At 45.1% G+C, this 24,832-nt stretch overlaps 1 protein-coding gene across 2 annotated transcripts in view; it reads right to left on the reverse strand.

The window, feature by feature from the left end:
• The window catches only part of LOC309518208 (thrombospondin type-1 domain-containing protein 4-like), a 128,851-nt gene that overhangs the window by 83,944 nt on the left and 20,075 nt on the right, over positions 1-24,832 (reverse strand). For both annotated transcript variants that reach the window (XM_082198104.1, XM_082198105.1), the window contains exon 3: positions 17,319-17,388. In XM_082198104.1, the coding sequence (XP_082054230.1) occupies positions 17,319-17,388 (70 nt within the window). The remainder of the gene's footprint in view (positions 1-17,318; positions 17,389-24,832) is intronic.

Here is a 24,832-nt window from a genome sequence, read left to right on the forward strand (position 1 = left end):
AGTTTGATCAAACTGCGGGAGGCAGTGGAGGACAGAAGTGCCTGGCGTGCTCTGGTCCATGGGGTCACGAAGAGTCGGATACGACTAAACGACTAAACAACAACAACAAGTAGTATATGTGAAAAAGATCTAGGGGTCTTGGTGATTGAGCGAGTGGTTGCTGAACAACTCCAGGCACGCCTGGAAGAAGCAGACCATTTGGATCCCTTCCAGTCGGGATTCAGGCCTCATCATGGGACTGAAACTGCCTTGGTCGCGCAGGTTGATGATCTCCAGCGGGCTAGGGACAAAGGTGAGAGCTGTTTCCTAGTTCTGCTGGATCTCTCAGCAGCGTTTGATACCATCGACCATAGCATCCTTCTGGACCGTCTTGAGGGGCTGGGAGCTGGGGGCACTGTTATACAGTGGTTCTGCTCCTTCCTCCTGGGCCGTGTTCAGAAAGTGGTGGTGGGGGATGAGTGTTCAGACCCCTGGGCTCTCACTTGTGGGGTGCCTCAGGGTTCTGTCCTCTCCCCCATGCTTTTCAACATTTATATGCAGCCACTGGGAGAGATCATCAGGAGGTTTGGGCTGGGTGTTCATCAGTATGCGGATGATACCCAGCTCTACCTCTCTTTTAAATCAGAACCAGTGAAGGCGGTGAAGGTCCTGCGTGAGTGTCTGGAGACGGTTGGAGGATGGATAGCGGCTAACAGACTGAGGTTGAATCCTGACAAGACAGAAGTACTGTTTTGGGGGGACAGGAGGCGGGCAGGTGTGGAGGATTCCCTGGTCCTGAATGGGGTAACTGTGCCCCTGAAGGACCAGGTGCGCAGCCTGGGAGTCATTTTGGACTCACAGCTGTCCATGGAGGCACAGGTCAATTCTGTGTCCAGGGCAGCTGTTTACCAGCTCCATCTGGTACGTAGGCTGAGACCCTATCTGCCTGCGGACTGTCTCGCCAGAGTGGTGCATGCTCTGGTTATCTCCCGCTTGGACTACTGTAATGCACTCTACGTGGGGCTACCTTTGAAGGTGACTCGGAAACTACAACTAATCCAGAACGCGGCAACTAGACTGGTGACTGGGGGCGGCCGCCGAGACCATATAACACCGGTCTTGAAAGACCTACACTGGCTCCCAGTACGTTTCTGAGCACAATTCAAAGTGTTGGTGCTGACCTTTAAAGCCCTAAACGGCCTCGGTCCAGTATACCTGAAGGAGCGTCATTCTGCCCGGACGCTGAGGTCCAGCGCCGAGGGCCTTCCGGCGGTTCCCTCATTGTGAGAAGCAAAGCTACAGGGAACCAGGCAGAGGGCCTTCTCGGTAGTGGCGCCCGCCCTGTGGAACGGGGCAGATGTCAAAGCGATAAACAACTACCTGACATTCAGAAGACATCTTAAGGCAGCCCTGTTCAGGAAAGTTTTTAACGTGTGATATTTTACTGTATTTTTGGTTTTTATGGAAGCCGCCCAGAGTGGCTGGGGAGGCCCAGCCAGATGGGCGGGGTATAAATAAATTATTATTATTATTATTATTATTATTATTATTATTATTATTATTATTATTGGACCACAAGCTAGATTCTTGGCAAATCTGTCTATCTCATAGGGCCAGTTCAAGCATGATTGGCAATCCCTTGTGAGATTTTCTTGGGAGGTGTCAAGTTGTGTGAATTGGTGGCTCTACAGTGAGGAACCTTAGTATGTGTTTGCATGTCTTATGTTGCGATTAAGATGGGACTTTTTCAAGTCACTGCCGATCGGAGGTCAAATGGTTGTCTTCTGCTTTTCATATTTTGGCATCCTTGCCTCCAAAGTTACTAATTCTCTTGACTTCTGAGTCTCTTCCAGCTTTGGCAGTGGAGCTTGCAAATTCCTTTAACTTGTACAGCTGAGTAACTGACGGTGCATTTAAGAAGTCATTGCATACAAAGCTGAGAGATTAAATTACCAACAGTCTTAAAATCGTCCCCAAATGCTTGTATCTATATAAAGCTTCAATCTTATCGTCTGCTGGCCAGAATGTTGTGCATATCATGTTCCCCTTTGAGGGGCTATGGCAATGATATTATCTAATACTCTCAAAGTGATTAACATATTGCCCACTATTACTATTATACTATTTGCATACCACCTTTCATCTGCGGTTCACAGCAAAAAAATACAATATAAAAACATCACATGCATAATAAAAACAAGAACAAGAACAAACCAAACCAATAACCTCCTCCCCACCCCCCATTCCCACAAACACATTTAGAAGGATTGAAGATGATAGGCAGCCAAAGGCCTGATTGAAGAGCAGCGTTTTCACCAGGTTCCTGGTTCAGTTACAGGAAACCCCCCCCCCCTTTTATTTAATACTTCGGCTATAGCTACTAATTTATTTATCTATCTATCATCTATCTTATATGTCACCTTTTCCTCTAAGGAGCTCCAGATGTCATACGTGGTTCTCCGCCTCCTTATATAATCCACACAACCACCCTGAGGTTACACTGAGAAACAAGGTCTCTGGCCCAAGGTCACCCAATAAGCTTCATGGCAGAGTGGGGATTTCAACTCTGGTCTTCCATATCCAGGTCCAGTACTCTGACCACAGCAACACACTGTCTCCCTGAACATCTTGTAGGTTGGCAAGGAACAAAATAAGCATTAAATGATAATTAATGAATGCCAATATCCAAGTCTGGGCACATTCTCTCTTTGGTGAGAGAACCCCAGCAGAGATTTTAAATAACAAAATATGTACCAAACTAAAGCATGGAAATATAGGCTGTTAGACCTTTAGATTGTGCCCTTGTGTTCCTCTTCCCCCAGCCTAGAAAAAGACCACACACTTGGTAAATTAAAAATGCACTCCAATCTATTTTACTGAAGAGAGTGTGAATGATTGGAAATCTGCAATAACTTGGTTGCTAAGGTGTGGCTCACTTCCTGATCCACCTCCTTTATTCTTGCTCTCTGATTTGAGACATATAAGCTATCTAGATTATTTGGTTCTCCACAGTAGTGTTATAAGTAGAGGATCCTGCCCAGTGACTAAAAGGCAACAATGTCTGCTTCACAACCTGAGTGTTTTAGATGGAGCTGCGAAGTCATCTATGTGTTTCTTTGCTTTTTGTCAAACCCAAATGAGAAATAACAATTTTTCCTTCCCTCATTGGAGAGGCACAGATGAAACAAAATTAAACGCTCAGGCAAGTTGGACTATTAGTTTAAGAATTGGGTGCAGGCTGGGAGGAACCCATACAGACTCTTAAGAGCATGGATGAAAATACTAACATTTGAAGTTGAGGACATGGTGTGGTGGAATGCTGCAGCAGGATTTGCCAGCAGGAGTTCGGGATGGGTACATAAGTTATCACTGAGCACTGCAAATTACCATAACTCAATGCTAAATAAAGCCTGTCCTAATGCTAGAGTATGCTGACCGGACCCTTCCTGCAGCAACAATGATAACCCCTTGTCCAACCATAACAATAGATTCTGCTGCTTGTCTTCTCTGGCTACAGGCTGGAGAGCGCTGGAAAATTGAGGGGATGGAGTGATGCCCCAAGTGGGGAAAGGTTGCAGCACTTTGGACTTTTCAGCTTAGAAAAAAAGGCAAGTAAGGGCTGAGTGCACCGTAAGTCCATAAAGTGATGCGTGACATGGAGCAGGTGAATGTCAAGCAAGACTAGTTTTCCTCCTTTCTCATAACACTAGAAGATTCAGGATAGATCAAAGAAAGGACTTATTCACACGGTGCTTACTGAAATGATGGAACTCACTTCCCCAACAAGCAGCAATGCTCACTTAGGGTGGCTAAAGGAGGGTTAGACAAATTCTCAGGGACACGGGTGGCGCTGTGGTCTAAACCACTGAGCCTCTTGGGCTTGCCGATCGGAAGGTCGGCAGTTCGAATCCCCGTGACAGGGTGAGCTCCCGTTGCTCATCCCTGCTCCTGCCAGCCTAGCAGGTTCAAAAGCATGTCAAGTGCAAGGAGATAAATAGGTACCGCTCCGGCGGGAAGGTAAACGGCGTTTCCATGCGCTGCTCTAGTTTTGCCAGAAGTGGCTTAGTCATGCTGGCCACATGAGCCAGAAAAACTTTCTGCAGACAAACGCCAGCCTGTAAAGCGAGATGAGCGTGCAAGCCCAGAGTCATCCGCGACTGGACTTAACTGTCAGGAGTCCTTTACCTAGACAAATTCAGGGAGGACAATAAGGCTCTCCATGGCTCCTAGTCATGATAACTGTGCCCTGACTCCCTGGTCAGAGGCAGGACTGCTTCTGAATCCGTGGCTGGAGACCCAGGAGGGGGAAGTTCTTGGGCTCAGCTCCGGCTTGTGGGTTCCCCCCTGGGGCATTCGGTTGGCCCCTGTGAGAACAGGGCTATGCTGGACTAGACAGGCCATTGGCCGGATCCAGCTGGCTCTTCTTTTCTGTGAGTTCCTATTGTGGTCTTTGCAATGCATTTTACAATATGTTTTGTTCTGAGATTCTTGTGTACTTTATGGTTTTTATTTCTAGTCTATTGACTGAAATAAACTGATGAATAAAGAGGATATAGTCTTTCTCTCTCTCTCTCTCTCTCTCTCTCTCTCTCACACACACACACACACACACACACACAGAGAGAGAGAGCTCCAGACTTGGATTGGGGCCATAAGTAATCTGGATCTAGAGTAGCCATTGCTCAACAGCTGCTTCCCTTAACTGTTCTTATATTTTCCAGACATCTGAGGTTTTGCGTGCTCTTGTTGGGGTGGAGTAAGGAAATGGAGGTTAAATGTTAAGCAGACCTATGAAATTTGCATTCCTTTTTGGATTTTGGAAAAGGCCACCATTAACTCAACCTTGCCTCCTCATTTGCCAAAACTGTGTGTTACTACCATTAGATGAAAAATCTCTGAATGACAAAAGATTATGTTGATTATCACCCAGAAGTAGCATTCATGGCCTTCCTTTGTACATTTCAGAATTATGCCTGTGGTAGATTGATTTAAGATGTTTGCTAAACAGGGAAGAATAGAGCAATAATTTCTTGAGACATGCATCAGTTTCTCCAAACACACACCTTGGCTCTGGAATCCATTCAAATATTTCCACTAAGCACAGCAGTTCATAAGCTATTTAAACTGCTGTTTTAAATTGTAACAGCACTTCCATCTAGACATAGAGGAAACGGGAGCTATGTCTTGGGACTTGGTCTACTGTTGTTGAAACTTCACTATGCAAGAACACCCCTGAGGAGGAAATATCACTGGAATTAGAAGCCACAATTATTCCAAAACTAACTGGTTCTACAAGAAACTGAATATATACCAAGGGTTCAGAAATTCTAATTTTCCAATATGGTGCAAGACTTCAGCAAGGCACAGGGACTAGCACATGAATATGTTCACCCAAAGGTTTTGATGCACATTAGCAGTTCAGTGTTTGGACACCACTAACTCTACTGAGGGTGTCGTCATCATTTGGATTGTGATCTAGAGAATATGTGAGGATATATAATACCAGATTTCCACAAGCACTCGTTTTCACACAGTCTACAGTATACAAACGGTTTAAAAAACGGAAAAGGAAGGTCCTCAGCTCAGTGGTAGAGCACCTGTTTTGCATGCAGGCAGTCTCAGATATAATCCCCAGCATGACCAGATGGGGCTGAGAGAGGCCCTTGCCTGAAACCCTGGAGAGCGGCTGCCAGTCAGTGTGGACAATACTGAGCTAGAGGCACCACTGGTCTGACTCAGTCTAAGGCAGCTTCCAGGGTTCCTAATGCTTCTTCCTACCTTAACTGATCTACATTCCTACTCTTTCTACATTAAAAATCCTGGAAACAAGTATCTTGGTGGTCACAGACCTACTGTGGTGGTCAGCAAGGTCTGGGAAGCACCCCTGGTGGCATCTGAAGGGACCTAAGCATTACTGAAACACTTGATAGGGCAAACCATCCTGAATCCATTTCATGCATGCCCTCTTGCCTCCAGAGCTTCCTCAAACCTAGCCTCCCATACCAATAAACAATATAGGCACTGTGGGTTGGTATCCAAGAGACCGAGTCTTGCATCTCATGTAATTACCGTATTTTTCGCTCCATAAGATGCACTTTTTTCCTCCTAAAAAGTAAGGGGAAATGTCTGTGCGTCTTATGGAGCAAATGTGTGGTCGATTGCTGGCTCCCTTTCTGGCCCCACCCCCTTGCCCAGGCCTCCATGGTTGAATGTTCTGCAAGGAGGCTGTTTGTTTCCCCAGCGACATGTGACTGGCTGATTAGATTATCTGTCTAAAAACTGTAGAAACGGCTCCCTTTCCTTTCCTAAAGAAGCTGCAGAACTGTGAGTTGAACCCCATAAAAACAGGATTTTTTTCCCTTTGCAAAGTGAGCTCAATAACTTTGAGCAGATCCTCAAAAAAGGGGCTTTTCCCCTTTGGAAAGGAAGCTGCACAACTGTGAGCTGATCCTCAAAAAACGGGGCATTCCCCCTTTCCTCCTCTAAAAACTAGGTGCGTCTTATGGGGCGAAAAATACGGTAGACTAGGTGCAGTTTCCTGCATTCCAGCTGTTCCTATTTGCTAGTGGAAGTTCTAATTCTGGCGGTTCTTTCTCCAGCAGTGGATGGTGTCCATTGGGATTGGCAGGGCATAAGCCAGGGAGACCAACAGGAGGTGGCACCAAGAGCCCATGGCAGGCAGAGCCAATTATTTTCTTTTTATAATATTTTTTATTAAATTTTCAAATTTTACCAATTCTTTTAGAATAAGTTGACTTCCCACCAACCCTTCCATTGTGTTCTTTTATTCCCATATAAAGATGCTATGCTAGTTATATTTTATCAATTATATACCTTATTCTAAATTATTAAACTGCAAATTATTATGTTGCTATACTTCAAATCCTGCATACGCTTTAACATAACCATGATCTTTTTTCAAAAATTCCACAAAGTATTTCCATTCATCAATTTTATTTCTCATTTTGTTCTCTCATTCTCATTTAGTCTAGCCATCTCAGCATATTCCATCATCTTCATAAGTCAATCTTCTTTCATTGCGACTTCTTCTTTCCATCTTTGTGTGTACAGTGGTACCTCGCAAGACGAAATTAATTCGTTCCGCGAGTTTTTTCGTCTTGCGATTTTTTTCGTCTTGCGAAGCACAGTGTCGGGAAAGTTTTGGAAAAGCTTCAAAAATCACCAAAGTCTTTAAAAACCTCAAAAAAAGGCTACCACACCGCGTTCTATGAGTTGCTCCTCGAAGTCAAGTCGCAACTGTATTAACGGTGTTAAGAAAAAGGAAACAAACTTGCAAGACGTTTTCGTCTTGCGAAGCAAGCCCATAGGGAAAATCGTCTTGCAAAGCAGCTCAAAAAACAAAAAACCCTTTCGTCTAGCGAGTTTTTTGTCTTGCAAGGCATTCGTCTTGCAAGGTACCACTGTACTCTTGTTGCTGCTGTTGTAGCACACATAAACAGATTAAACAGTTCCTTCAGAAGCTCTGGTCTAATTATACCTAACAGAAAGACCTCAGGTTTCTTGGGAGTCACCACTTGAAACATTAAAAAAAAAACTCATTATAAATCATTTCCCAATAGACAGGGGGAGCCAATTAATGCTAGTTTTGCTGACGTGCTTCTCATTGCTGAGCTTGACAAGGGCAGCACTGAGACGCAGGAGGGGGGAGCTGGCAGGCAGTTCACCCCCTGGACTGGTTTAAGACGACTCAGAAATTTCAAGTGGTCCAGAATGAAAGGGCTGGATTACTGGCAGGGGTTCTGCTTAGGTCCCACATAACCCCTAGTTTAAAACAGTTACACTGGTTGCCGGTTTGTTTCAGGGTCCAATTCAAGGCGCTCACATTTGTGTTGGAAGTCCAACATGACGCAGGCTTCCCTTGCCCTTCCCTACAGACCCTCTCAGGTGCTGAGGTCAGCAAAGGGGGCCCTCTTGGTAGTTCCTCTGCCCTCAGAGCCTCAGGGGGCAGCAGCCTGGGAGGGGCATTATCTGGGGTGGCCTCCACTTGTGATACTCTGCATGCACAGAGGTGTATCTGACACCTTCACCATATAGCTTTTGGGTGATGCTGAAAACGCCCCTCTTTATCCTAGCTTTTGATACTTGAGGTATATATTTTAGGACCCACCTTAGTATTTGTGATTGTAAATTGTTCTAAACAATGGCTGTACCCCACCCTGGAACCTTAGGGTAAAGAGTGGGCATTAAATGATGGTGATGAATAAGAAGACAGGCAGGTGACGGCTGGGTGAGGGCAGATTGAGGTCAGTGGGGCAGAGCCCCATTCCCCTTCATGGACTACTCTTCCCAATCTTGCATTTTGCAGAGATTTTATTAAAATGCATTACTGCTGGTTGCCATCCTTCAGGTTCCCGCTCCTTCCCCAGGCTCTCCAGAAGTTCAGCCCTTAAAGCTGGGAGGAAATAATACATCTTGATTAGTAGTCGGGACTCGTCTGCCCATGAGCCACACTGACAGAGTGGGGCTCTTTGCAAAAGGGCTTTCATGCAGCTCCACACTCTGCTTTAAAGTCCCGAAAGTTGGGCCAATGACACCTGGTGATGTCATCCCTCCAGGATGGGGAGATAAGGATGTGACCTGCCAGCAACAAAATGTTCCTCGCTCCTGCTCTAAACTCTGCAGTAGTGTGAAGACTTTCTTGTTCAGGAAGGCCTTTGGTTGCTTGTGAACTTTGACTGGGTCTTTTTTCTTTTCCATTTATGTAAATGATGGCAGTGGTGCGCCTTCTCTCACTCAGCTGTCATTCCTGCATTTCGAGAAGCTTGGGCTAGGAGACCTGTGGGGTCCTTTCCAGCCCTGCACCTCTCTTATTCTGTGATCCATTCATTTCTGGTTACTTGCACAATTTTGGATTGGAGTTTTATAGTAAGAACAACAAGAGCTATGAGTTTCTTTTCTGTCATTGCACCTGCACTCAGGAATACCCTTTTTTCTACCATATGTGAACTGCTGCCTATCAGTTGCTTCCCCTGACCCATAATGCTGTGCTCTTCTGATACTGAATTTCTGTTTTTAATTATCCCCTTGTATCTTTTTTTATAGAATCATAGAATCATAGAATCATAGAGTTGGAAGAGACCACAAGGGCCATCGAGTCCAACCCCCTGCCAAGCAGGAAACACCATCAGAGCACTCCTGACATATGGTTGTCAAGCCTCTGCTTAAAGACCTCCAAAGTAGGAGACTCCACCACACTCCTTGGCAGCAAATTCCACTGGCGAACAGCTCTTACTGTCAGGAAGTTCTTCCTAATGTTTAGGTGGAATCTTCTTTCTTGTAGTTTGGATCCATTGCTCCGTGTCCGCTTCTCCGGAGCAGCAGAAAACAACCTTTCTCCCTCCTCTATGTGACATCCTTTTATATATTTGAACATGGCTATCATATCACCCCTTAACCTCCTCTTCTCCAGGCTAAACATGCCCAGCTCCCTTAGCCGTTCCTCATAAGGCATCGTTTCCAGGCCTTTGACCATTTTGGTTGCCCTCCTCTGGACACGTTCCAGTTTGTCAGTGTCCTTCTTGAATTGTGGTGCCCAGAACTGGACACAGTACTCCAGATGTGGTCTGACCAGAGCAGAATACAGTGGCACTATTACTTCCCTTGATCTAGATGCTATACTCCTATTGATGCAGCCCAGAATTGCATTGGCTTTTTTAGCTGCCGCGTCACACTGTTGGCTCATGTCAAGTTTGTGGTCAACCAAGACTCCTAGATCCTTTTCACATGTACTGCTCTCAAGCCAGGTGTCACCCATCTTGTATTTGTGCCTCTCATTTGTTTTGCCCAAGTGCAATACTTTACATTTCTCCCTGTTAAAATTCATCTTGTTTATTTTTGCCCAGTTCTCTAATCTGTCAAGGTCGTTTTGAAGTGTGATCCTGTCCTCTGGGGTGTTAGCCACCCCTCCCAGTTTGGTGTCATCTGCAAATTTGATCAGGATGCCCTTGAGTCCATCATCCAAGTCGTTGATAAAGATGTTGAATAAGACCGGGCCCAAGACAGAACCCTGTGGCACCCCACTAGTCACTCTTTTCCAGGATGAAGAGGAACCATTGATGAGCAGCCTTTGGGTTCGGTCAGTCAGCCAGTTACAAATCCACTGAGTGGTAGCATAGTCAAGACCGCATTAAACCAGCTTCTTTACAAGAATATCATGGAGCACCTTGTCAAATGCCTTGCTGAAATCAAGGTAGGCTACATCCACTGCGTTCCCTTCATCTACCAGGCTTGTAATTCTGTCAAAAAACGAGATCAGGTTAGTCTGACATGACCTATTTTTCAGAAATCCATGCTGACTATTGGTGATCACAGCATTCCTTTCTAGGTGCTCACAGACTGTTTGCTTAATGATCTGTTCCAGAATCTTCCCTGGTATTGATGTCAGACTGACTGGGCGGTAATTATTTGGGTCCTCTCTTTTCCCCTTTTTGAAAATAGGGACAACATTTGCCCTCCTCCAGTCTGCCGGGACTTCGCCTGTTCTCCAGGAATTCTCAAAGATGACTGCCAGTGGTTCTGAGATCACATCTGCCAGTTCTTTTAATACTCTTGGATGCAGTTCATCTGGCCCTGGAGACTTGAATACATCTAAACTAGCCAAATATTCTTGTACTATCTCCTTAGTTATTCTGGGCTGTGTTTCCTTTGCTGAATCATTTGCTCCAAATTCTTCAGGTTGGGCATTGTTTTCTTTATCGGAGAAGACTGAGGCAAAGAAGGCATTGAGTAGTTCAGCCCTTTCTGTGTCCCCTGTTTGCATTTCACCATCTTCTCCTCTGAGTGACCCCATTGTTTCTTTGTTCTTCCTTTTGCTACGAACATACCCATAAAAGCCTTTTTTGTTGCTTTTAACCTCTCTAGCAAGCCTGAGTTCATTCTGTGCTTTAGCTTTTCTGACTTTGTGTCTACACGTGCTGGCTATTTGTTTAAATTCCTCTTTGGTGGTTTCCCCCCTTTTCCATTTTTTGTACACATCCTTTTTTAATCTTAATTCTGTTAAAAGTTCTTTAGATAGCCACCCTGGCTTCTTTAGGCACCTTCCATGTTTCCGTCTCATTGGTATTGCCTGACGTTGTGCTTTTAGTATCTCCCTCTTAACAAACTCCCAGCCATCATGAACTCCCTTTCCTTTTAGTATTGTTGTCCATGGGATCTCACCCAGCACTTCCCTAAGTTTTATGAAGTCGGCTTTCTTAAAGTCAAGAAATTGAGTCCTAGTATGCTTGGCTACTCCTTTCCGCTGTATAGTAAACTTCAGAAGAGCATGATCACTCGCGCCTAATGATCCTTCCACTTCTACCCCACTAACCAGGTCATCAACATTGGTTAGGACCAGATCTAAAATGGCTGTTCCTCTTGTTACTTCTCCCACTTTCTGGACAATGAAGTTGTCTGCAAGGCCAGTGAGGAATCTGTTTGACCTTATGCTCTTGGCTGAGTTTGACGTCCAACAAATATCTGGGTAATTGAAGTCCCCCATTACTACTATCTCCCTTCCTTTTGCATGCTTGGCCATCTGTTCCAGGAAGGCATCATCTATGTCCTCCGTTTGGCTTGGGGATCTATAGTAAACTCCCACAATGAGGTCTCTGTTATTCTTCTCTCCCTTAATTTTGACCCAAATGCTCTCACTTTGGCTTTGAGGATCTAAATCTTGGATCTCTTCACAGGTATACACATCCCTGACATATAACGCCACTCCTCCTCCTTTCTTGTCTGGTCTGTTTCTCTGAAATAGATTGTATCCCCCCATTATTACATTCCAATCGTGGGACTTATCCCACCAGGTTTCAGTGATGCCTATTATGTCATATTTAGTTTGCTGTACCAAGAGCTCAAGCTCATCTTGTTTATTTCCCATGCTTTGCGCATTAGTGTACAGACATTGAAGTCCATTAATCATTCCCCCGTGTCTCTTATTTAAGGATTTTTTCCTCCCACCACTAGGTCCGCGTGCTGTTTGCTCCATTTGGTCTATGACATTTGGATGATCATCTTCATCAATTGATAGACTCCCACCTTCAGGAGCACTGTCTCCCTCCCCCACATTAGTCAGTTTAAAGCCCTCCTGATGAGGTTTCTGAGATTTTTGGCAAAAACATTTCTCCCAACCGTTGTGAGGTGCAGCCCATCACTTGCCAGAAGTCCATCTTCAAGAAACTGCAGTCCGTGATCTAAGAATCCAAACCGTTCCTGTTTACACCATTTGCGAAGCCAGCTGTTCACTTCCACTATTTTCCCCTCTCTCCCTGGGCCACGTCGTTCAACTGGGAGGACAGATGAGATGACAATTTGTGCATTTAGTTGCTTCAATTTCCTGCCGAGAGCCTCGTAGTCTCTTTTGATCTTCTGGAGGCTATTGCTTGCAGTGTCGTTGGTTCCCACATGAACCAAGAGGAAGGGGTATTTGTCAGTGGGTTTTATGATTCCTTGCAGTCGTTCAGTTACATCTTGGATCTTAGCCCCGGGGAGACAGCACACTTCCCGAGACATCTTGTCAGGCCCACAGATCACTGCTTCTGTTCCCCTCAGTAGGGAATCCCCTATCACCACTACACGCCTCCTCTTGGGTTTGGTCGGGGTTCTTCCGTGAGCTGTCCGTTCCAAGGTCGCCTGCACATTCCCTGAGGACTGACTTTGCTGCTCGTCTTCATATACCTGATCGACTGTAATGAGGGAGAGATCCTCAAATGGAGTCTGCTCTTCGTCTTCCATGCTAGGGGAGAGGACCTCAAAGCGATTGTGTATTTCTAAGCAATCAGAGTGAACCCTGGGCCTCCTACTTCTTTGAGTCACGTTTCTCCATATATCTGGCTCCTGTGTTGGTGAACTAGACTCCTTCTCAGGGGAGTCCCCTGTCTCCTCCTTGGTGGAGACGGTGTGCTCTGTTGCTTCCAAGAAGAGCTCCAGCTCTCTAATTCTTTGGAGTGTAGCTACACGTTCCTCCAGTTGCTGGACTTTGTCTTTTAAGAGGGCAATCAACATGCAATTGCTGCAGGTAAAGCTGCCTGCAACCTTTGGCAAGATGGCAAACATTGCGCAGGAATCGCAGGCGACTGCAGCTGTTCCCTCCCCTCCCATCTTGAGATCGTGTCATTGGGGTTGGCTACAGAGGTCCTCCATCATAAAAAGCTTGAAGACAGGACAAATAACTTCCCTCACACAAAAAAACACCTAGATCTCCCTCAACAAACGTTTGAGACTAGCTCCCCTAAATCTAAAAGATGGGTCTAACTGCGCACGCCGCTAGGCGCGCGCCGCTGCCCTACAAACTCTGATAAGCTCCTCCCACAGCTAATCCCCTGCCTCAACAGAAACCCTGCCCCCTCTGACCTTTACACAGGGAAAACAGCAATCAGCCACAAAGAAACACACACACACACAAGAAAACCCTTTTTGCTCCTTCTTCAACTGATGCCCTGCAAACTCTGATAAGCTCCTTCCACAGCTAATCCCCTGCCTCAACAGAAACCCTGCCCCCTATGACCTTTACACAGGGAAAACAGCTAATCAGCCACAAAGAAACACACAGACACAAGAAAACCCTTTTTGCTCCTTCTTCAACTGATGCCCTACCTATGTTGTATTCCTGCATGCCGCTTAGGCACGTCTAAATATTAAGCAGTTTTAAAATGGTTTTTAAATAGAATAAGTAGAATTATTTAAAAGGTGCTGCTAAGAGACGCAGAATATCAGAGTTCCTAACCAGACTTCCATTTCGTTCCCTCAGAGCGGCTTTAGAGAAGGGAGGGCTCAGCGCTTAGCCCTGGACTCTTCTGCTCTTCAGGGTTCCCTTTACCTGCTGATCTCTTTTGGTTGTTCATAGTAATTACACATAATGCAGAGATACCATCACTACTAATTAATTCCAATATTTACTAATGCTGCTTTGGGTGTTCATAAAACTGAAAAGACAGGACAGAAATGGTTTTAAAATGTAAATAAAATTAAAACACACCCACAATTAAATTCTCCATAAAGAAGGCTCATAGCTGCGTTATAGGTGTCTGGGGAAACAGAACTGGCAAGTCAGTTGATTCCTGTCCAATACGCCGCAGATTTTCTTGTTGTCACTTCATTTTCCAATGAACTTTGCCATAAAGAAATATCGAACTATTTACAAATATCTTAATGGAAAATTCCCTCAACGATCCAAGCTTCGAAGCCTGATTATATTTCCTGTGCTTACCTTCCAGAGCAAAACCAGATGTGTAAGGTGCACGCAGAGGGATCCTAGCATTTCCTTCACCAAAAACTGAACTCTCTGATCCTTCAGAACTTACATACATGCCTTGCTTTAGGCTTAAGGGAAAGCACATGTGCTTGGCGGGGGGGGGGGCAGTGTGAGAAAGTGAGGCTGGTTTAACTCAAATTCATTCTGCCAAAGCAGCACTGACGGCTCCGTGGGTCAAGGTTGGTCATCGTTCAGCTTTAAAATACACCTTTAAAAAAATGTTTGCACAGATCGGTTTGTCAGTTTAAAATTGTTTCAGTGCTATGATTGCAAGGAATCCCACTGTTGAGGCAGAAGATATTCATTCTGTAGATTGATTTATGTACAAAGCTCTCCCTGTAGCCGGTGGATAGAATTACTGGGGAGGAATGCCAGCACTGAGCAACTTAAGCCTAGGGAACCTAACCTTGATCTAGCACTGGTTGGAAGAGCGCGAGCTAACCAAAAGTTGATTCCTTCTGCTTCTTAGGGATGGAGGCAAAATTCATTAGGACACATTTTTAAGTGAGCTGACCGAATTTGCTTCAGTTGGGAGTGTGGGATGGAAACTGTATTTTTTCAGGGCTGGGGGGGATGCATACAGAAATATGTATTTTATGAAATGCATTGAAAAGTGCAGATTTTCTGGGGAAATGCATACAAATGCAGAAATATGTATTTTAAAGAAAGAATGTATACATCATAGGTATTTTAGGGGAAAGTGGATCATTTTAAAAGCTATTTAGGTTTCTCTCTTTTTTTAGCTGCTGTGAGTACTTAGCCATGGGTGGCAGGGGGGCAACTGCCCCCCCAATCAAGTAAATAAATTAAAATACTTAACTTAAAATCCATGCATTAGGGGAAAGTGCACATAAAATGCATATGTGAAAAGAACACATGAAATGCACTATATTGTGGGAAATTGCTTGCAAAACTCGGTCCATCGTCCCAAATTACACACAAAAAGACATGTTTTAAGAGAAATATGCAATAATCTTGCAAACTGATTCTGAAGTGCCGAGAACTGGTAGAATGAGAAACAGAGACAAACTGAAACGGTCGGATTCCTCCGCCAGAAGGCAATAGCACTGAGCAGTCACTCAGAAGGAACTTGCACTTCATGCAAAAAGGGGTCTGCCTTGCCCTTGGGGAGAAGCCACAGCTTTCTTGCCCAGCAGCTGATTGGGGTCCCACAAAGTTTGGCAAGCGTGTGCCTCCTGCCTGAACGCTTAGAACCAGCTTCTATAACATGAATCCCCAGAGAGGCTCTCCAGACTCTCAGAATCTCCCTTGTTCCCAGCAAAATGGGCTGCTTCAAGATGGTTGGCAGCAGCGCTCATGAGCACCTGAAAAAAGGTCCCCTAATGCCAGGCATTTTAAGAGAATTCAGAAGGAGTCTCCGAACTTGCAATTTATTTTGTTTACTACTCCAACATGCCCAAAGAAACCATTTACAGTTTTATCACACCACTCTGGAGCTTAGAATGAACTGGCAGGACGGGGGGGGGGGGGGCGGAGTTGCTCTCCGTCTGGGCACTTCCCCCCCTTTTTTCTTAAATGTCTTAATTATGCTATTCTCACCAGTGCTGGCATAGTGGAAGGGCAGGATAAATAACAGACCCAGTACTGACCAGAGAGGCCTGTCCAGACAATGCCATCATTTCAAGAGCAACAGGCTCTGAGGGGCCCTGACTAACCAGCTCAACACAAAAGGAAGCAAGTCAGGACCATACACGTTTTGAAAATATAAGCTGTTAAAAGTTGCTAGTAACCCTGTTTAACCTGTGCAGAGAACCTGAGTACCTTAGCATGACAACCACATTCTTTAGGAACAATGGAAATGTCAATCCCAATGTGTGTTTGGGGGCGGGGCGGGCGTTGCTACCCAAAGGAAATACTACATTTCTCAGAAGTCAGCATATGGTTATTACTAGGCTGTAGGGAGAGGGGGATCCCTCCTTCAGCAGAGATTAAAGATGTTGTGGACCTCACCGTGCCTTCGGGACAAAAATGCCACTCACTTACCCACAATGGGTGAATTCTTAAGGATGAAAAACATACATTCATCTAGGGGGATTAACAACCAGATCAGGGTGTTATTGCAGGGCTGAGCCCCGAGATCAAACTGAAATGGAATTTCTGCTGGGACAGCTTTGCAAGTTGAGCAGTGAGAACCACTTCATTTGAAAGCCAGCGTGAATATAGCATTCTGGGACAGCTGGGTGCAACCTCCCCTTTGTCATAGGCTTGTGGTAGGTCAAATGCTCCTCCTCTGCCCCAGTTCCCCATCTGAGATATGCAAAGCTTACTGGGCCACCTACTGCCATGGGTCTGCCTTTGGTGCCTGGAAACCCGTGATTAGGAACTTTTGTGCTTTTTTGCTCTGTTAAATTAGCAGCCCTATAAGAAAAAGCTCTACAAATACTGTTGTGGGTTGTGGGGGTCAGTCTGGACGATGCTCCGAGTCCCTTCCCATTCTTTGGGTCCTTTGGGAGGATTAGAATCTAAATAGAGGATTCCATCGCTGAAGGAGTCAAGTTTCTTTGTAAGACAAGGACCTTAGCAGGTCGCTTAAGTGTCTTCATCCTCATCCCAAAAGAATAAGCTAGCCTGCAAGAGCTGCAACTAAGGGAAGCTGTCCTTTAGGCTAGCGGGTGGACCTTTCCTCCACGCCCCTCACCTGCCTCCTAGGTAGAAGAACAACAGCTAGAATGTAGGTGCGAGAGCGGAAGCGGAAGCCGGCTGGACACTGGAGATGGCGAGACCTGCTTGTTCTGTGCTGGATCCAAAGGTGTGACTAATGGAGAAGAAATATCTGTCGGGGTGCTAATGCTGTAAACCCCTCCATCTTATGTTCACATCGTGCATATGTGTAAATAAAACCACATATCCTAAAGACACCCCAGACTCCCCTGACCTTCATCCCAAAAGGGTAAGTGTGCCTGGAACCCCTGAAATCTCTCCCCACTTGGACATTGGGGTGGTATGTAACAATATATGAAGGAACCTACCATGACATGGGGCAGCTGTTTTGCAGCAACAGCCTCACAATTATCAGGAGATAAAGTATAATAGATTGCCCTGAAGTGCTGTGTGGGTCACTCACCTTTCTGTGTTCGATGGAGGGCTGTGGAATGACAAGCTGAAATCCAAGGACGACAATGGAGCTCAGAAGCCTGCAGGACAAAATAGTTTCTGCTGAGTTCCAGGAGTCAAGGAAAACCACAAGCAACGGCTATAGTTTCTTTTGCTTCCACTCAGCTCCCCAACCCCCCCCCCCACAACAGCACCCCTAAGCAGCCACAGACCACACGAGGGGGGGGTTCTAGGTCAGAGAGGAAACAACACCTGTGAAAGGTTGAACTATGAAACTTTCCTATTTAGAAATTAACCACTGCCACCCCCCCCAATTCCTCCCAGGTAAATTACACCACCACAAATCAGATCCTTCTGGAACCATCTCAAATGGGTGTGAATGTCTAAGAGAGAATATACTGTATAAATAAAGAAATATTTATTTAGTGGGGGGGGAGAGAAACCAACACAAACTATATGATTTTGCTTTTCCCTCCCTCTTCCAGATGCTGCCCTTCATTCCATTGTTATTGTTGTTATTGTACTTATTTATATCCACCTTTTTCCCAGACTGGGATTCAAGGTGGCTTATACAAATTAAAACAGGCATCTTTAAAATCCAAAAAGCTAAAAAATATATTATGACAGACAATCATCAAAAAGCAATTAAACTCAAATGGAAATAAAATATAAAAAACCCAAATCTGTTAAAATGCAGCACAGTGCTATTTAAGCATTTGCTTAAGAAAAGCCAGTCCGTTCCCAAAGGCCTATCAGAATAAAATAGCCTTCTCCTGCTGACAGATTCTGTTTGCTCCGCATTGCAGCCCTCCCTCGGCTGAGAAGTCCAGCTGAGCTGCGCTGCGAAGTGGGGGGGGGGGAGTTTCTGCAGCCCCTGCATGCTGCTGGTGGGCGAGGCAGAGGCAGCAGTGGGTCTTAGCTTTGTACAGATGCTCAAAAGCCAGAGATTTCTGCACATGCATACTCCACCCTCCACGTGGGCAAGAGGCATTGCCACAGCTTCAGGGCACATTCACAGCTTGCATTTACAGCACTATGTTGCCACTTTGAACAGCCAGGGCTTCCCGGCTTGTGCTAGCAGATGGAGAAGGTTGGATACAACCCACAGAGAGTAGCTGAAGGGGAAATTTGAGACATTTTCCTGGAAGAGATTAAGCTTAGTATTGTTAGATATAGATAGGTAAATACGCACACTGAATAGACTACAGTGGGCTCCACAATGCCTCCGTTTCCCTGTCACATGTTTGGCTCACACACACTCCCTGCTGGGCATTTTAACCCTGAGCAATGGCCCAGAAGCAGGGCACAGTTAGACATGCCTTAAATCATTTGTGGGGAGCCAACATCCTACTTGGGCTACAGGCTCACCCCTGATGGGAAGTGAGACTTGGCATGAGCATGTAGGGATGTTATAGCATTTATTTATTTATTTATTACTAACACTCCTACAATTGCTTGATTGTAAAAAAAATTAAAAAAATAGAAGCAATTTACAAGAAAGATAAAACAACAGAATTATCTATAAAAGTTAACAACCATAATTTAAACTATTCAAAAAGTTTAAAGTTGGCAACAAACGAAAAGTAATAGTGCCACTGTATTCTGCTCTGGTCAGACCTCACCTGGAGTACTGTGTCCAGTTCTGGGCACCACAATTCAAGAAGGACACTGACAAACTGGAACGTGTCCAGAGGAGGGCAACCAAAATGGTCAAAGGCCTGGAAACGATGCCTTATGAGGAACGGCTAAGGGAGCTGGGCATGTTTAGCCTGGAGAAGAGGAGGTTAAGGGGTGATATGATAGCCATGTTCAAATATATAAAAGGATGTCACATAGAGGAGGGAGAAAGGTTGTTTTCTGCTGCTCCAGAGAAGCGGACACGGAGCAATGGATCCAAACTACAAGAAAGAAGATTCCACCTAAACATTAGGAAGAACTTCCTGACAGTAAGAGCTGTTCGACAGTGGAATTTGCTGCCAAGGAGTGTGGTGGAGTCTCCTTCTTTGGAGGTCTTTAAGCAGAGGCTTGACAACCATATGTCAGGAGTGCTCTGATGGTGTTTCCTGCTTGGCAGGGGGTTGGACTTGATGGCCCTTGTGGTCTCTTCCAACTCTATGATTCTATGATTCTATGATTCTATGAAAAATGGATAAAAACACACGTCAACTGTCTAAGCATTTGAATAGACTTGTCTAAACAAAAATGGTTTTAGGCACCGGAAAAAGTATAGTGAAGGTGCCTGGCTAAGATCACTAGGGAGGGAGTTCCGAAGTGTAGGCACTGCTGTACTAAGAGACTGATTTATTCCAAATGCAGAATGGGTCCTCTTTGGCACATGGTACAGGGTCAGTTCTGCAGACTGAAGTGGTCAATTGGGCATACATGGCGTCAGACAATCTCACTAGTAAACTGGTCCTAAACTGTTAAGGGCTTTTCATACCAATAGTAACATCTTGAACTAGGTCAGGCAACAAATCAGTGCAGAGTTCTGAGCAGCAGTATTATATCCTGGCAAGCAATCGTGCTGCAGCATTCTGCACTAACTGCAGCTTCTGGATCAAAGCCACCCATGGAGCTCATTGCAACAATCCAGTCTTGAAGTGACCAATGCATGAACTACTACTGTGGTCAGGCTGTCCTGGTCCCAGAATGGCCGTAGATGTTGAACCAACTACATGTGTCCCTTTTGTCCTCTGTGAAGTGTTCCAGTGCATAGAAGGATAGCCCAGTTGGGAGAGCAGGAGACTCTTAATCTCAGGGTTGCTGGTTTGAGCCCCACATTGGGCAAAAGATTCCTGCATTGCAGGGCTGACCCCATGGTCCCTTCCAATGCTATGATTCTATGAACTGAAGGTGGTGTTCTGCAAATTCGGGGATTAAGCAACTCCGCCCCCTGCACCAATGAGCAGTTGCTTTTAACTTCTCTGTGCCCTCTTGCGTTCTCTCTCTCTCACACACACCATTCATTCATAGAAAGCTCAACACTGGTAGGAGGAAAATCGTTCCACAGCTTGCAGTTCAAAGAGAGGAAAAGGCTCAGCAGTTCCTAATCTGCATGTGGAGATGTGCATTTCCATGAATACATTCTGCAAAAAATCCCACATGAGGGGGGCAACCATTTGGGAGTGAGCAGAGCCCTTAATCTTCAAAGCAAATTACTTAACGGATTAAGAGTTCTTTCTCCAGAGCTAAAGGTCCTCAGGATTGGGGTGATTATTCTGTGCCAAGTTTATCCCAATCATTTTTCCAAAGAGAATATTATAATCAGGGCCTGTTGGTGGATGGGAATGGAAACCCAATTGGACAATGGAGCTACTTTCTAGCAAGCCCCGGGTGTGCAGTCTGGTAGACTCAAGTTGCAAAGCTGTTATCAACTTTCGGCTTCATGCGCATAGGAAATTTGGCAGGGATCTTCATTTTGATTCAGTGTGTTGTGATTTTTAAAAATATATTGGTATATTTCATGTTCCATCAAATGACGGTTTGCTTTGGCTGTATTAACTGCCTCTTAAATGCTTTGCCATGCTCTATTTTAAAAAGGAAGGAGGCTTCTTTCTTAAAAACAACAATGAAGTCTTCCTAATCCAGAAGGTTTGCTACACACTGGCAGTCTTGAAATGCAAGAATGCCATAAAACAGAGCTAAATAAAACTTGGGCTGGGGGGGGGGGGTTCCATCCTTGCAGCCCTGTGGAATGGGATCATAGATGTGTCTCACAGCCAAGGAGAAAGATGCTTCCACAAATCACACCAAAAATGCTCTGGGTGTGTCGCTTGTAAATGTTGGTTGATACAAGGCAGAAAGCAGGAAAAGACATTCCAAAGGAGACAGCAGTTTCACTTTTAGTCAAAGGGGCCGGCTGCATTCAGTTAACAAAACTGGAAAGTACAAAAACATATACACTGAAGATGCAGTCCTAAAAAATACTTGCCAGGGTGTGAGCCCCACCGAACACAGTAGCACTGACTTCTGACTCAACATGGGATTGCACTCCAAGGGCATCTTTGAACAGGGTTACCAACTGGCCCCCCTTCATGGATCACTGCCTTGCCGTGGCGAAGGGGCTTGAAGAACTCAGAGAAGCTATGAACTACGCCGAGCAGGGCACCCAAGATGAACAGGTCATAGTGGAGAGTTTTGACCAAACGTGATCCACCTGGAGTAGGAATCGGCAAGCCACTCCAGTATCCCTGCCAAGAAAACTCCATGGACAAAGACAACAGGCATATAAAAGTTATGACACTGGAAGATGAGCCCCTCAGGTCGGAAGGTGTCCAACATGCTACTGGGGAAGAGCGGAGGACAAGTACAAGTAGATCCAGAGCTGATGAAGCGGCTGGGCCAAAGCCGAAAGGACGCTCAGTTGTGGATATGCATGGAAGCGAAAGGAAAGTCCAATGCTGTAAAGAAAAATATTGCATAGGAACCTGGAATGTAAGAACCATGAACCTGGGTAAGTTGGATGTGGTCAAAAATGAGATGGCAAGAATAAATATTGACATCCTGGGCATCAGTGAGCTAAAATGGACGGGAATGGGCGAATTCAGTTCGGATGACTACCATATCTACTACTGTGGGCAAGAAACCCGTAAGAGAAATGGAGTGGCCCTCATAGTCAACAAAAGAGTGGCGAAAGCTGTACTGGGATGCAGTCTCAAAAATGATAGAATGATCTCGATACGAATCCAAGGCAGACCTTTTAACATCACAGTAATCCAAGTTTATGCACCAACTACTGGTGCTGAAGAAACTGAAATTGACCAGTTCTATGAAGACTTACAAAACCTTATCGAAGTGACACCAAAGAAGGATGTTCTGCTCATTACAGGGGATTGGAATGCTAAAGTAGGGAATCAAGAGATAAAAGGAACAACTGGCAAGTTTGGCCTTGGAATTCAAAACGAAGCAGGGCAAAGGCTAATAGAGTTCTGTCAAGAGAACAAGCTGGTCATCACAAACACGCTTTTCCAACAACACAAGAGACGACTCTACACATGGACATCCCCAGATGGGCAACATCGAAATCAGATTGATTATATTCTCTGCAGCCAAAGATGGAGAAGCTCTATACAGTCAGCAAAAACAAGACCTGGAGCTGACTGTGGCTCAGATCATCAGCTCCTTATAGCAAAATTCAAGCTTAAACTGAAGAAAGTAGGAAAAACCACTGGACAGGTAAGATACAATCTAAACCAAATCCCTTATGAATACACAGTGGAAGTGAGGAACAGGTTTAAGGATTTAGATTTGCTGGACAGAGTGCCTGAAGAACTATGGATGGAGGCTCGCAACATTATACAGGAGGCAGCAACTAAAACCATCCCAATGAAAAAGAAATGCAAGAAAGCAAAGTGGCTGTCCAACGAGGCCTTACAAATAGCGGGGGAGAGAAGGCAAGCAAAATGCGAGGGAGATAGTGAAAGATACAGGAAATTGAATGCAGATTTCCAAAAAATAGGAAGGAGAGACAAGAAGGCCTTCTTAAACGAGCAATGCAAAGAAATAGAGGAAAGCAACAGAATGGGAAGAACCAGAGATCTGTTCAAGAAAATCGGAAATATGAAAGGAACATTTCGTACAAAGATTACCATAATAAAGGACAAAAGTGGTAAAGATCTAACTGAAGCAGAAGACATCAAGAAGAGGTGGCAAGAATACACAGAGGAATTATACCAGAAAGATATGGATGTCTCGTACACCCCAGGTAGTGTGGTTGCTGACCTTGAGCCAGACATCCTGGAGAGTGAAGTCAAATGGGCCTTAGAAAGCACTGCAAATAACAAGGCCAGTGGAAGTGATGGTATTCCAGCTGAACTGTTTAAAATTTTAAAAGATGATGCTGTTAAGGTGCTACACTCAATATGCCAGCAAGTTTGGAAAATTCAGCAGTGGCCAGAGGATTGGAGAAGATCAGTCTACATTCCAATCCCAAAGAAAGGCAGTGCCAAAGAATGCTCCAACTACCGCACAATTTCACTCATTTCACATGCTAGCAAGGTTATGCTTAAAATTCTACAAGGAAGGCTCAAGCAGTATGTGGACCGAGAACTCCCAGAAGTGCAAGCTGGATTTAGAAGAGGCAGAGGAACCAGAGACCAAATTGCAAACATGCGCTGGATTATGGAGAAAGCTAGAGAGTTCCAGAAAGACATCTACTTCTGCTTCATTGACTATGCAAAAGCCTTTGACTGTGTTGACCACAGCAAACTATGGCAAGTTCTTAAAGAAATGGGAGTGCCTGACCACCTCATCTGTCTCCTGCGAAATCTCTATGTGGGACAAGAAGCTACAGTTAGAACTGGATATGGAACAACTGATTGGTTCCAAATTGGGAAAGGAGTACGGCAAGGCTGTATATTGTCTCCCTGCTTATTTAACTTATATGCAAATTCGTCATGCGAAAGGCTGGGCTGGATGAATCCCAAGCCGGAATTAAGATTGCCGGAAGAAATATCAACAACCTCAGATATGCAGATGACACAACCTTGATGGCAGAAAGTGAAGAGGAATTAAAGAACCTTTTAATGAGGGTGAAAGAGGAGAGCGCAAAATATGGTCTGAAGCTCAACATCAAAAAAACGAAGATCATGGCCACTGGGCCCATCACCTCCTGGCAAATAGATGGGGAAGAAATGGAGGCAGTGAGAGATTTTACTTTCTTGGGCTCCATGATCACTGCAGATGGTGACAGCAGTCACGAAATTAAAAGACGCCTGCTCCTTGGGAGAAAGGTGATGGCAAACCTAGACAACATCTTAAAAAGCAGAGACATCACCTTGCCAACAAAGGTCCGTATAGTAAAAGCCATGGTTTTCCCAGTAGTGATGTATGGAAGTGAGAGCTGGACCATAAAGAAGGCTGATCGCCGAAGAATTGATGCTTTTGAATTATGGTGCTGGAGGAGACTCTTGAGAGTCCCATGGACTGCAAGAAGATCAAACCTCTCCATTCTGAAGGAAATCAGCCCTGAGTGCTCACTGGAAGGACAGATCGTGAAGCTGAGGCTCCAATACTTTGGCCACCTCATGAGAAGAGAGGACTCCCTGGAAAAGACCCTGATGTTGGGAAAGATGGAGGGCACAAGGAGAAGGGGACGACAGAGAATGAGATGGTTGGATGGTGTTCTTGAAGCTACTAGCATGAGTTTGATCAAACTGCGGGAGGCAGTGGAGGACAGAAGTGCCTGGCGTGCTCTGGTCCATGGGGTCACGAAGAGTCGGACAAGACTAAACGACTAAACAACAACACCAACTGGCCATTGCATTACTAATCTGACAAGGAATCCGCATTCTGGAGGGAAACTGCAAGGTTCACCATCCTTGGATCCAGTGGCAAAGCCCCTCCGGGACCTCCTGAACCCTTCTCCCCAGCTCAGTCACTGCCTGCAGAAGCATCACTGGTGGGTTGGTGCTTTGGAGTTTTTGTGAAATAGTGGTATATAAATGTGTGTGTTTTTAAGAAAGAAAAAAAGAAAGAAAGAAATATAATACCTGCACGGCTGTCCTCCACACTCCATGCTAACAT

The sequence above is a fragment of the Podarcis vaucheri genome (assembly GCF_965113315.1).
Source record: "Podarcis vaucheri genome assembly, chromosome: 14".
NCBI classification, from domain to species: domain Eukaryota; kingdom Metazoa; phylum Chordata; class Lepidosauria; order Squamata; family Lacertidae; genus Podarcis; species Podarcis vaucheri.